General features: G+C 43.1%; 1 protein-coding gene across 1 annotated transcript in view; it reads right to left on the bottom strand.

Annotated features, from left to right (window-relative positions):
• Nucleotides 1-13700, bottom strand: part of LOC144272365 (kalirin) — a 562727-nt gene that overhangs the window by 178796 nt on the left and 370231 nt on the right. Inside the window, exon 9 of the mRNA XM_077830366.1 lies at nucleotides 9072-9302. Within this exon, the coding sequence (XP_077686492.1) occupies nucleotides 9072-9302 (231 nt within the window). The remainder of the gene's footprint in view (nucleotides 1-9071; nucleotides 9303-13700) is intronic.

Here is a 13700-nt window from a genome sequence, read left to right as displayed (position 1 = left end):
GGAGTTGTAAAATGAGAAGCAAGTGAAGAAAAACTGGGGCAAGATTCTTCTGTGTAGTGTAGCTGCTTTGTGTTGGGGTTCCAGTGCAATCTAGTCCTGAAGCCCAGCGCAAGGGGATCCTTCAGTTGTATAGTGCCAGCATGAGTGCTCTATGCCACTCCTCTCTCTACTCCCAATACAGCAGGGAAAAGGAGGTGTTGGTAGTCAGAGGAAACAGAGCATGGCCTGGACATTCCTACACAATACCAGTTCCTGGGAATGAGTTCAGCTCCCTCTGGCCATTCACAACAGATGGAAGTTAACACTAAAGCTGCTCTAAGCCAGCACAGTGGGACTGGCCTTGCACATGCCAGCAGCAGGACTGGGAAGACCAAATGTGAGCTTTACACCTTGTTCCCCTCTGGTTAGAATGCTGTGCAGCCAAGGATCTGGCTCTTTATCTTTAAATTAAGACCATCTGACTTGGATCATGTCACCTGGTGATTTTTACAGTCAGTGGAATATATATTGGACTAAAGGGGTAGCAAACGTCTACAGGGTTTTAAATAATATGAGAAATGGGGAACTCTTAGAGTTGGATTTTATTTGATTCTCCAAACATATGAAGGTCCAGTTTAAATTAAATTATCAATTTCTGCTCTATCTTACACACACGTGGAATACACTTGACTTGATTAGGCTTGCACAGGAGAGACTAAGAGCAGAACTTTGTGTTGTGAAAATGGTTTGAAAATTATCCTCCCATGCTATGATTTCAAGACTGCTAAATGCCAACAATGTTCTGATGGCCTGGATGTTAGATGGATGCAATTAAAGATGATGATTTAGAAAGGGTCTGCTCCTGTGACTATATGTTCCATTGACTTCAGTGGTTCTGGATCAAACCCCAAGTCACTGGAAAAGTTCAATTTGGCTGATTACCTTTAACCCATTTATGAAATACACCTATGAAAACATTCTTAAAGAAATCCAATCAGAACAACAGTAAATGAAGGCTAATCTTCAAATATTATTGTTGCTTTGAAATTTGCATGAAGCAGTCTAATTGATCATGGTACTGCCCATCTAACTATTCCATACTCATCACAGTAGTAACTGAGCATATAAAGCACCTACTGAATTCTAATCCTGCCTGTAAAACTGACTTACAGTGCAATATTGGGCAAGTCACTTAACCTCTCTATGCCTTGGCTTAGCCATAGTTACAATGGGGAGAACAATACTTAGTGACAGTCTTGCCACTAAAACATCAACATTTGCAACATTGCAAATACGGTCAGTCAGGCTGTATAGTTTTCTCTGCAGTTAAAACCAGGAATAAGTGTGGTACCCCAGAATTTATGTCAGAGTGTAGTAATTGTTAATGGTAATCACTGTATTCATCAGGAGTCTAATGAGGATTAGAGAAGAACAGCCATACTGGGTCAGACCAATGATCCATCTAGCCCACTATCCTGTCTTCTGACGGTGGCCAGTGCCAGATGCTTCAGAGGGAAGGATTAATTAATTGATCTTTGTACCCTGCTCTGAACATGTTAAGTACTAATACTACTGAATGAATACTGAGATCATTACTCAAAGCTTTTAGCCACAATCCTGTCTGAGGCTGTGCTGAGTGGTGCCATGACTGTATGAACCCAAAGAGCTATTACAATTCTGTACATCAAGGTAGTACAGAGGGAACATGATCACTGCTACACACCTTCAAAGGTACATAAAACTCTAGTGGCTGATGGGGGCAGTGGCAAATGATAAGCAGTACTCTTCTATGATATTCCAAGACCTGATACGCTGGCTGAGAGGGGACAGTAGGGAGTGGGAATATGCAAAAGCTACTTCTAGGAAGAACAGGGTCCTAATTTTAAAGCATTCTGGGAAGTGGGAGGGTTTGAATAATATTAATTAAACCCATTTTTATCCCCATGCCCTCCCCAGGGGACCAGTCCTGCAGGATGCTGAATGCTTCCTATGACATCAATGGGAAATGAGGGCACTTAGCTCCTCCCAGGACGAGGCCCCCTGAAAGTTCTTAGGATGCTACTGAATAATAGCTTTGCATTTGCACGTGCCGCTAAGGATTTGAGCTGAAGAATGATCACTCATAAACTAGTTAAGTGAACTCTAGTCTACATCTAAAATGAGTAAATGACTAGCCAATATACACTTAAGTGGTCCAATTTTTATTTATTCATCTGACATCCCTTGCCACAGTACTGATCCTAATGAATGTACCTGGTACACAAGTGGAAGAGTACTATTTATTTCCAAATGAACTTAACAGAAATTCAGCATTAGTTACTGAAAAGGTCCCATCCTGTCAGTCCTTCACCTCAGAATAGTGAGTGAAGGCCACACATCTCCTCTCTCATCTAGACTGGTACTCATATTGCCTGAAAAGATGCTCATTTTTTGTCAGAACAAATAGAATGGAAAGCAAATTGCCATTAAAAAACTATTGCCAAGTTGTTTTATTTCATCATCTGTGACAAAGCAAGGGATGGAAGCAAAAGGGGAATCCTTTTTCTACAGATTTACTGTGCAAACACTAGAGGATGCTTGCTAGACAAGCAATTGTCGTGTACTAAATAAGAGGCTGTTAGGGATATAAAGTGTGGTTTAAAAATTCATACACATTAACTAAACTCTCAAAGCTATGTAGGGGAACACTGCACTCTATGATCTATCCAAACTGTGTGCTGAGACATTTATTTCACCAGCAGGGTAGTGAAGCACTAGAATAGGTTACCTAGGGAGGTGGTAGAATCTCCATCCTTAGAGGTTTTTAAGGCCTGGTTTGACAAAGCCCTGGCTGGGATGATTTAGTTGGGGTTGGTCCTGCCTTGAGCAAGGAGGTTGGACTAGATGACCTCCTGAGCTTTCTTCCAATGCTAATCTTCTATGATTCTGTGAAGACTGAATAATTGCTAGAAGATCTAGCTTACTGAAAACAAAGACATCTCTATCTCTAGGTTTTGGAGAATGGAAGACCTTTTTCTTTTGGACAGTAACTCCAGACAATAACTCCAGAATTGGAACATCTACTCACTAATAGGTAAGAGGAACGCCAGACAGCATTGGCCACTTATGCCTAATAAACCAGTAAGAAACAGAGAAGGCTCTGAGGTGACACTATTGAGATTTAAGCTTGGGAGTGATAAACATTAAGCATATTTTATTACTTGATGGAATGACTGAAGGAGCTGTGAAGATCCTTGGTGATGCTCTGAATTTTAATCTTTTAATTACTGAACTGTCGGTTGTTGGCAAAGGCTAACTCTTTACTTGGGATTTGTATGGGACAGATCTGCTTGTGTGGTACATATTTCATATTATGCTTTTATTTTGCATTTTAACAAAGTGTCATGGCTGAAGTCACATGGCAGTAAATAAGAACTTGACTTGATTGTACTATCCCTCTTCCTTACTATTTGCAAGTTTCTTTTATTTTATGAGACCCAGTGAGAACGCTTCTTGTAAATAAAGGCATAAAATGGAATATATAGCCTTATTTGGTGTGCCTTTGAAACACTCTGCAAGAGAGATAGAAAGCTGCCAGCGGCGTAATGGGAACTATCAGTTGCCCTGAAGCGATCAGGAAAACCGAGTGGTAGTGGCAGTGTATAAATATAATCCTTCAAAGACTCTTAGTCTTAAAGCTGGAGAATAATGGATTATAAACTACCTCATACACCTTAGCACTCTTCTGTAAATGGGCTAAATAGACACTATGTATCACCTGGAGGATCCAATACATCTGGGGACTGTATACAATCAGGCAGGTGCCATATGGGCAGTACCTTATGCTCCACGCAAGAGCTATAGGTTTGGGCATGATCTGCTTCTCCAGCCAGTGAAAACCAAAGATATTATAATGCTGAAGTACTTGCCTATGAGGGGAGAGTGCTTCCTCCTTCCACCTGCACTTCTCCTGCCAGCCAGCTTTATATCTATATTGAATTTTAATGACACTTTCTCTGCACCATCCTGACAAATTAAGTGTAACAGCGTGTTAAACTAAACATCCCACAACCTATCTGACCACTCCAGCCAACCACAGTGAATTATCAAGTGTTGGGTTGGCTACAAAGATGAGTCTTGCACTGGGCTCTGAAAGCCAGTAAACTCCAGCTCATGCAGACCAATGGATGTAGTAAGTTCTAGACCCAGGTGCCTTCCACTAAGGACACCCAACTTCAAGTCCCCAGAATGTGCATATAGGAATGGCGAGCAACAGGACTTCAGCTGATTTCTGATATCTTGTTAGTATATTCAAGGAGAGGTGGTTCCTAAGGGTGGCCCAGTGTCAAATAATAGGGCTTTATAGATTAGCATCGTGCCTAGTCACTACAGTGCTGGACACATTATGAATGTGCATCATAAAGAAACAGGTGGCATTGCAGTTCATGGGACACAAATACATCTCCTCACACTTACTAACACCACTAAAAAGGTTGGCAGGTGCATTCTGCATGAGCTACCTCAGATTCAAGAACACCTCAGGGATCCAAAAATACTGCAATTTTGCAAGCCTGTTAGACAATTGATGGACACTCTCCACCAAAGGATCAGCAGTCACAAATCTCCTCTCCCCTGCCCAATTTCTCAAGTTGCTCCCTCTGCCAATCAGCACCACCTTAAGATTTTTTCTGGACTGAGCATCAGTTGGCTCAGTCTCATCCAAGGACCTATCTGAGAAAGCCAGATATCTACTTTATGAGAAGGAGATCTATAGCTGAAGGTTATCACCAAATGGATGGCAATGCATCCCCATATCCATCGCAATTTCCCCAAGCAGTTTCATATTTACACTGAACAGGAGATGCAAGAGAAATGAACCACATCAGCGGGGATGGACAGCTACCCCCTACTACCCACTGAGCCACTAAACAACAATCCTATCCACTCCACAAGATGCTACAGATGTGTCAGCTACACATTAAACATTTCATACCAGTGGCTGCTAATAAATGTAATGAAATCAACATGGACACCTGGCCTCTGTCCAGAGGCAGATAGTGAACCAAGGAACCTTGTCTCTGTTAATATATCTGGGCATAAAGCTAGGATAACATATCTATGAAGTCAGAAAAATCCAGGTAAGCCTGGCGCTGTGTCCAGCATGCCCTTCTCAAAAACAGTCCTCAAACAATGAGAACTGGGACAGGGCCACCACTGTCCAAGTCACTATCACCTAGTGATTTGCTTCCTAGCCAGAGACCAAAGCTTGTTTGTAACTGGTTGACATCCTGCCCTTCTCCCACTTACCCTTCAGCAGCCATAAAAGGCATGGTTCCCTCTTGTATCCAGTAGCTGCTCCCAGCTGACTCAGGGCTTCTGTACATGAAAGGAAACTATCTGCAAATAAAGTATCTTTGTCTCCTGGTTTGCTGCTGTGTTCCCTGAGAAGCAGCCAAACTAATCACATTTCAATCAAAGGAGCAACATTGGCAATGAGCTGGGAGAAGAGCAAACATATATCACTCTCACTGTTGAAGGGGTATGCGAGTATTTCCTATAGGAAGGATTGAGTGGTTTCATGGGAAGGGAATAATGGCTGCAAAATAAATAAGTGCCAATAGGCCACATTTTGACATCTGGCAGGGCAACCTGCCACAAAAGTGTCTGAAAATATAAGCTGCAAATTTGAGGCATCATGCATAGACCATTTAGACAACTTTTTTGATGGACTCTGACATCACTCTGCCTTACATGGTGCATTTCAATCTCCAAATAGATATTTTAATTAATCTGTATATTTATTAGTTTGTTAGTGACAGAATTCAGACCTAAACTATACCTTGCCAAGCAAGATCTATACCAGGGGCAGGCAAATTTTTTGGCCCGAGGGCCACATCGGGTTTCCAAAATTGTATGAAGGGCCGGTTAGGGGAGGCTGTGCCTCCCCAGACAGCCAGGCGTGGCATGGCCGCTGCCCACTATCCGACCCCCCCTGCTTCTTGCCCCCTAACGCCCCCCCCCCGGGACTTCTGCCCCATCCAACCCCCCTGTTCCCTGATGGCCTCCCGGGACCCCTGCCCCATCCACCACCACCCCCCACTCTCTGTCCCCTGACCGCCCCTGGACCCCCTGCCCCTAACTGCCCCCGCTTCCCCATCCAACCCTTCCTCTCATTCCTGACTGCCCCCCGCAGCCCCTACCCCATCCAACCACCCCTTCTCCCTGACCACCAACAGACCCCCCACCCCTAACTGCCCCCCACAGCCCCATCCAACCCCTCTCCTTCCTGACTGCCCCCCATGGGACCCCTGCCCCATGCAACCATCCCTTCTCCCTGTCTCCTGACTGCCCTCAGAATCCCCACCCCTGACTGCCCCCCGCCGCCCCATCCAACCCCTCCTCTCGTTCCTGACGGGCCCCTCGGGACCTCTGACCGCCCTGACCCCTATCCACACCCCCGGCCCCTGACCACCACCACCCCGAACTCCTCTGCCCTCTATCCAACCCCCCCCCCCACTCCCTGCCCCCTTACCGCGCTGCCTGGAGCACCAGTGGCTGGCAGCACAGCTGCACCAGGACAGGCAGCCGCACAGTGCAGCACAGAGCACTGAATCAGGCCGGGCTCTGCAGCTGCGCTGCCCCAGGAGGTCACAGCCCCGCCGCCCAGAGCATTGCACCGGTGGTGCCGTGAGCTGAGGCTGCGGGGGAGGGGGTCAGCAGGGGAGGGGCCGGGGGCTAGCCTCCCGGGCCAGGAGCTCAGGGACCGAGCAGGAGGGTCCTGCGGGCCAGATGTGGCCCGCGGGCTGTAGTTTGCCCACCTCTGATCTATAGGAATGATCCTGAAAAATACCGATCAATTTTGCAAATCATATCCCCAAATCTTTTTTCCCTGTGTACATTTTTATCTCGCATTTCTGAGTCTGTTTGGAGGGTAATTTCATTCACTGAGTTATGATGCATTTATCTTGAACACTATAGATGTTTTTAAGCACAAAATGATTCATCTCTTCCTCCCCATTTTACAAGCAGAGTAAAAAGATGCCTCTAACAGTAAGTGTGTGCCAAGACAGAAACTCATCTGTCATTAAGTTGCTGCTTCCTAGACAATAACTACTCATTATAACGAAAATTTGGAAAGATTGCTGCCAATGGAACACTACAAAGCTTTGCAGTGATGCATTCTAAAATGATTCTGCTCATGTGAAATTTATTTTTCACGAATGTAGCAGTTATAATACACACCAAGGCCCCAGACCCACTCTCGTTGAAGACAATGACAAAATTCCCCATTGACTGGAAGAGGAGGAGACTAGAGGACTGAATGGGTTTCACTAATAAGCCAAAGCCTGCTTGCTTTACCCCACGCATAGTCCTATGGAGTTCAGCAGGATTGTTCACCAGAGTAAGGGAGGCAGTACCTGACCCAAAATACTGAAAAAAGGTGTCTCTCACATTTATTTGGACTAGTCTTCCTTAGGCTACTCACAAATCCACTTTGGAATGTAGCACAATCTGTGACATATGGGTGAATGAAGGTTACTATTCAAACTTTAATATTTACTTGATTTTTACATGTTTTCATTGAATCATAGAATATCAGGGTTGGAAGGGACCTCAGGAAGTCATCTCGTCCAACCCCCTGCCCAAAGCAGGACAATCCCCAACTTTTTTTTTTGTTTTACTTTGTCACAACGGATTTCAGCCATTTTTGGATTTCAGACATTTTCCAGTATACACTAGTATTGAAACTCAGTACTCATTCAATCACATAAGGATGCTTTACTATGCAGCTTACAGATTTCATTATCATGCAGCATACATATTTTGACATATAATGTAAGAGAAGTTCCTTAAATTAAGCATCTCTTGTAAATAATTATGGCCTTAACGCTGTTGTGAATATCTTGATTTTAAATAAAAGCTGAGCAAAAGTAACGTTTTTCACCTTAGTAGGTAAAAACGCTGCCCACAAAATGCTCAAGCTGGGTAAGAAATGTATCTATTTGCAAGGGAGCACTATGCTTACAATTCTCTCTGTTTTTAGTGCCCAACTGGGCATACATGAGAACATCACAGGCACTGCTAGCGTGTCCCAATAGTTCTCAGTTCCCGCCTTCCTCACACACTTATGAGAGCTTCCTCCCTCAACCTCTTCTTTGTGTTTCACTGTAAAGGGATGACTTAAAAACAAAAAAGGACTTTAACATGCCATATCAGGATTAGAACCTACAGCCCCTTCACTCACAGCAGGCACCATATTAGCAGCACACAACTTAGCCAGTAGCCTTCCCCTTAACATACCACATAGTTGGAAGTGAGCAGACTCCTGCAATGTTCTTCATGCTTGTGTACAGAAGGGCAGCTATTAGCATGGAACTCTTGTAATTATTGTTAGTTATCATATTCTTATAGCTACTCCCCCTAAGAAAATGAAGGCAACTTATCTGTAACCAAAGTTCTTCAAAATGAACCTCTGCATATCTGAAGGTTACTGACTTTTAACTGAAGTTCTTTGACATGGACTCTGCACATTTACACTCATGGGATGTGCTGCTGGTACAGTTTGATCAACAGGCTGTCACTGCAGGCACCTGGATCCCACAAGTTGGGATATGCAGTGATCACTCAAAAAAGAAGATTGTGCTCTACTGTGAAGAGCCCAAACTCTGTCGAACATTATAGTGTTATTTCCATAAGGCAAGCTGGAAAATGGGGCAATTCAAAACTATTCCACCCAGGCCTTTTCTTTTAACCTTGTCACCCACTTTTTCTCGATTACCTATCTTTTTCTAAAGCATATACTGTAGCTGTGCTAACCAACTGTCTACTTCCAAAAGCTATTAACCTTCAAAACATTTTATCAAAGGTCTCTTGTTATAAGTTACATTATCAATGGTGGCATCTGACATGAAGAACTCTACGAAAGATAGCTGAAAAGTACTGAACGGTGAAATAGGATAGTACTGTACATCTAGCATATGTAATAATACTAGGTGGTAACAAATATCCTCCAGATGAGTCACCATACACATTTAATGGCTACAAAGTGATCTAGCCATAACATGTATTAGTCATTCGGACTTCCATTTCACCGCTCTAACATATGACATTACCTGCTGAACATCCTGCTGGAAAACACAGAGCTGCAGCCTTTGATGTAATCGGACTTTTCTGTGCTGCCAGATGCTTTCTAGGCGCCGCTGGTGATGCAAGACTTCATGTACCACATCCAAGACCTGGTGGACAGCCTTGGAATAATTAGCAGTAGCAGTGAGGGATTCAGAGTTTCCAGGGCTCAAGGGACGCTGCAGGACATCCAGCAAAGCCTTCCCATCCTGGCTTACCTGAAAGAAATAGATTGAGTCTCGAGGGGACAACTTCATTGGTGCTGATAACATAACATCTGACAGCTTGCAGCAAGAATAGTCTCATCCTCCCAGTTCTCCCCTGCCCCCCCCCTCCACCCACACCCCAATAAATGGCTCTCTTAGAAGGAAAAGACAGGAACCCTTGAGCAATTTTTTTTTTTATTTTTACTTATGTATTAATCACCTGCCTCAGTTTCACAGTGGACCTACTGTGCTGCTCAGTAGGACCTTAGGCACTGAAGTGACAGGTCCATATAAAGCCACAGATACCAAGGTAGACACTGAACTACTGCATGGTTTGCAGACATTTGGGTGCTGAAAATTAATTGAGAAATAATGTTGTGTTATGAGTGGTGTTTAGAGGCAGGAGACATATAGACACATTCTGGTGAGGAGGTAGCATTTTCAGAAATACACAGATGATTAAAACATTCACAGTTGGTATGGTAAGAGAGAGTCATTTCTTTGTGAGCTTATGACATATGAATGCAAATTCCAAAAGGTGAAATCCATGCTCTCCTTCATTCAGTAAGAGAAGAGAAAATAAATTAGTAAGTGGTAGTACTAACCTTCTCCAAAGTATCTTTCCTTCCCTAGGAATAGTTCAGAGAAAACTACAGGCCCACATTTTCAATGGGCCCAAGAAACCTACATGCAAATGTTGCAAGTGTAATCATTTTCACATATGAAACTCTGCCTTTACACACACAAAGGGTTTCTGTGCATGCAAAAGAATGCATCCAAATTGTATTTCTTGTGTATTTTATGGGACCCACTGAAAATTTCAGCCATAAAATGCAAAATGTAAATGAACTACAACTATCTTAATTTAACAAATGTGGGTGTTGGTGTCTTGTAAGAGGGGATTTGAGAAATACATGGATTGTCAATGTGTGGCTCTGATATCAGTTACTAATATAAAGCACTCTATAAGTACTAAACAGAGCTGTGGACACAATGCAAATTCAGTTTTATAGAGGCTTTTGAGATTTCTAAATATATTTTCATTCCAATTAGGAACAAAGCCTGAACATTCCAAGATTCTTCACATAAGAACATTCCAGGAAAAAAAATATTTCAGATCAGATTTTCATTGCAATTTAGATGTCTTAAAAATTATATTCTATATAACACAATTAAAAAAATTCTAATCAAAAAGTCATTTCAAGAGGAACAAAACAAAAGTTTAGTTGTGAAAATGTTAGAAGAAGATGGTCCAACATGTTGGAACCTTTTTATTCCCTTTTTTTAGTTCCGTAAATAAATTTAGGCAAAATTGACACGATTTTGCAAAACATTTAGATTTCAAAAGAAAATGGTTTTCTCAAAGTTTTTTTGATCATTTCTACTACTGAGTATTATCAGTACATCTCAGAATATTTCTCAAAAATGGGTCAGTGTCATTATCCCTATTTTACAGATAGGGATATTGATGTATTGAGAAATTAAGTGACTTGTCCATAGTGATACAATAAGGCTGTCACAGACACTCCTGATTCCCAGTCCCAAGCACTTTCCACAGATCATGCTGCTTCCTAATCAGTTACGGGAGAATATATCTGGAATAACTCTAGTGAAATCAATGGCATTATTTTAGATTGATACTGGTTTTACTGGGAACAGAAGGTCACCGATGATTGTAAAATAGGCTAGGGCAAGTCTCTGCAGTTTTATAAACTGTGACAGGGTCGGGTCAGATGGCTATAGGAGAGTGATCGAAGGCAGATATATTAGCCCCAGGTTAAGTAGGTCCCTTTTCCCTGGGTAAGGTAACAGGGACGGTTCCAGAACAATCAGGAACCTTCTGGAGACAATTAAGACAGGCTGATTAGAACACCTGCAGCCAATCAAGAAGCTGCTAGAATCAATTAAGGCAGGGCACCTGAGTTTTAAAAAGGAGCTCACTTCAGTTTGTGGTGTGCGTGTGAGGAGCTGGGAGCAAGAGGCACTAGGAGCTGAGAGTGAGAATGGGGACTGTTGGAGGACTGAGGAGTACAAGCATTATCAGACACCAGGAGGAAGGTCCTATGGTGAGGATAAAGAAGGTGTTGGGAGGAGGCCATGGGGAAGTAGCCCAGGGAGTTGTAGCAGTCGCACAGCTGTTCCAGGAGGCACTCTAGACAGCTGCATTCCACAGGGCCCTGGGCTAGAACCCGGAGTAGAGGGCGGGTCTGGGTTCCCCCCAAATCCTCCCAACTCCTGGTCAGACACAGGAGGAGTCGACCTGGACTGTGAATTCAGAAAAACGGCCAAGCTGAGGGCTGCCGTGAAGCTCCAAGGTGAGCAAATCTGCCAATAAGTGCAAGACCAACCAAGGTAGAGCAGGAACTTTGTCACAAAACACAAAGGACAGTTTTGAACTAGACTTGGAAATGATTAGGGAGCTGTGCGTAAGTGTGTGGGGGGGTATACTCAAATTCCTTTGTTCATGAAAATGGGCAGGACCAATCTGTACATGCTGGAACCAGGGGAGCTGCAGCCTGCTGGGGACACAGATGATGGAGTTGCAATAGGGATGGCAAAAGGAAATGATGATACAGATGAGGATTTCAGCAGAGAAAGTTGAGCCAGAGGTATATACAAATAATGTTGTCAAAGTGGGGATAATCAGGTGGACCATACGTTGCTGTTAGTGGCCTTACGTTTTACAATAGATCTGATCCTGCTCTTACACCTGTTGTAATTATACTGATTTCAGTGTAGTTACTTTTGATTTATACAAGTGTTAGTGAGAACAAAGTCATTCCAAACAGAGAAGACTCAAGAACCTTTTCTGAAAGAAGATGCAGAACACATGCAACCAGATAAGATATTCACTAGATTCACTTGTAAGTGCATAGGTGATAACGGCATTTATGGACATGCTCTATTCCGGAGAACATTTCTGGAAATGTTCTGTCACAGTTCAGGGCTAGCTTCTCCTTTGGCCCATCTCAGGCTCTGCAAATGCAGTTCCCTAAAGTGTTAGGCAACTAGCCTTCACCCGTCCCAAAATTCTCACTCTCTAAATTGGATCCTGGGGGACAGTACCCTGTGTACTAGCCATGAGTGCTCATGCAGACCCAGCTAGATTCAACTGTCCTATAAGATTTCTCTTTAGGGGCTGTGATCAATGTGCACATACAGTAAACCAAACAAAGTAATGTTTAATCTCAACAGCAGGAACACAGTGTAACAGGAAAAAGGGTTTCTTACACAACCATCTACTTGCATCTGTCTTACCTAAAGCTTAGGTAGATCTAGCTTACCCCAGTACCCAACCCTCTGAGTCTCAGGGGACAGTCTGCTCACCTGTAATCTCGGCCCCTCTCCCTCTCTCTCTCTCCAGTGCATCAGAGACTCAGGTTTGTATCTACTTCAAAGGCCTTTGTTTCAGCTTCCCACCTGGAGGTCCCCTGAGGTTACAAGCTGGCCCTTTGCCCAGTGGGACCAACCGATATTTACCTCCCATAAGGTCAGAGCTAAACTTCAAAGGGAATGATGCCTGTATTGTCCCATTAAGTATCAGTCTTTGTCTGCTTTCCTGCCTATCTGCCCACCTGTTCCTGCTGGAATTAACCCTCTTGGTAATTATATAACAAACAATAATAGTCAAACAGAGGTACACATAATATTCATAAAATATTACAGGAGTTTTTCCAAATCCTTCATACCTTCTATGGCTCATCGACGTTTGTTCGATTCAAAATTTCCTATTCCAGAAGTGTTTCTTTTATGAATGCTATACCACCCCTCAACCAATGGACATGAAAGATCTGTGTACTGAAAGATTTGCTAATGAATTGATTTGAAAAGATAAATGAATAGTTTCACCAGTCTGGGTAGCTAGTTACAGTGCTTTTTCAATCACTTTCAGCTTTCTCCTTATAACTGAAAAATAAGTCATTGAATTTCCTTTCATGTGAATGCTTTGCATTTTTCAAGGATTGTTCAAGGACAGCAGCATTAACATTCCTGCTTAGCAGGTCACATCACAACTTTTAACAAAGCCAATCTATGGGAAATACACTTGAGCACCACTGGTACTCAAGTGCAGAAAATAAGCAAAGGGCCTATGCACTATTTGCATTCCACTTACACCCTACTTTGAAGGCTTAAATTGCATAGACCTCATGCTGTACCTATGCCCAGGAAGAACCTCACCCCCTGTGAATTATACATGAGAACTCTATATATGAACAAGTTAGTCTGATTCATGCTTCTTTCTTGTTTGCATTGAAAATTACAGTCTGGCTCCAGACTCTCCAGCTAGGTGTTACTGTGAAGTTTTAAAATCCCAGATATCCTACCAGTTGGGTCTGCAGCATGCTGAGAGCCTAGCAAGTGACCAGACTAAGGTCCCCTCTGCAGATTAGTGGATATAGCTAAGCTAAG

The sequence above is a fragment of the Eretmochelys imbricata genome, chromosome 11, assembly GCF_965152235.1.
Source record: "Eretmochelys imbricata isolate rEreImb1 chromosome 11, rEreImb1.hap1, whole genome shotgun sequence".
Classification (NCBI taxonomy): Eukaryota; Metazoa; Chordata; order Testudines; family Cheloniidae; genus Eretmochelys; species Eretmochelys imbricata.
This window is presented reverse-complemented; position numbering and strand designations above follow the sequence as displayed.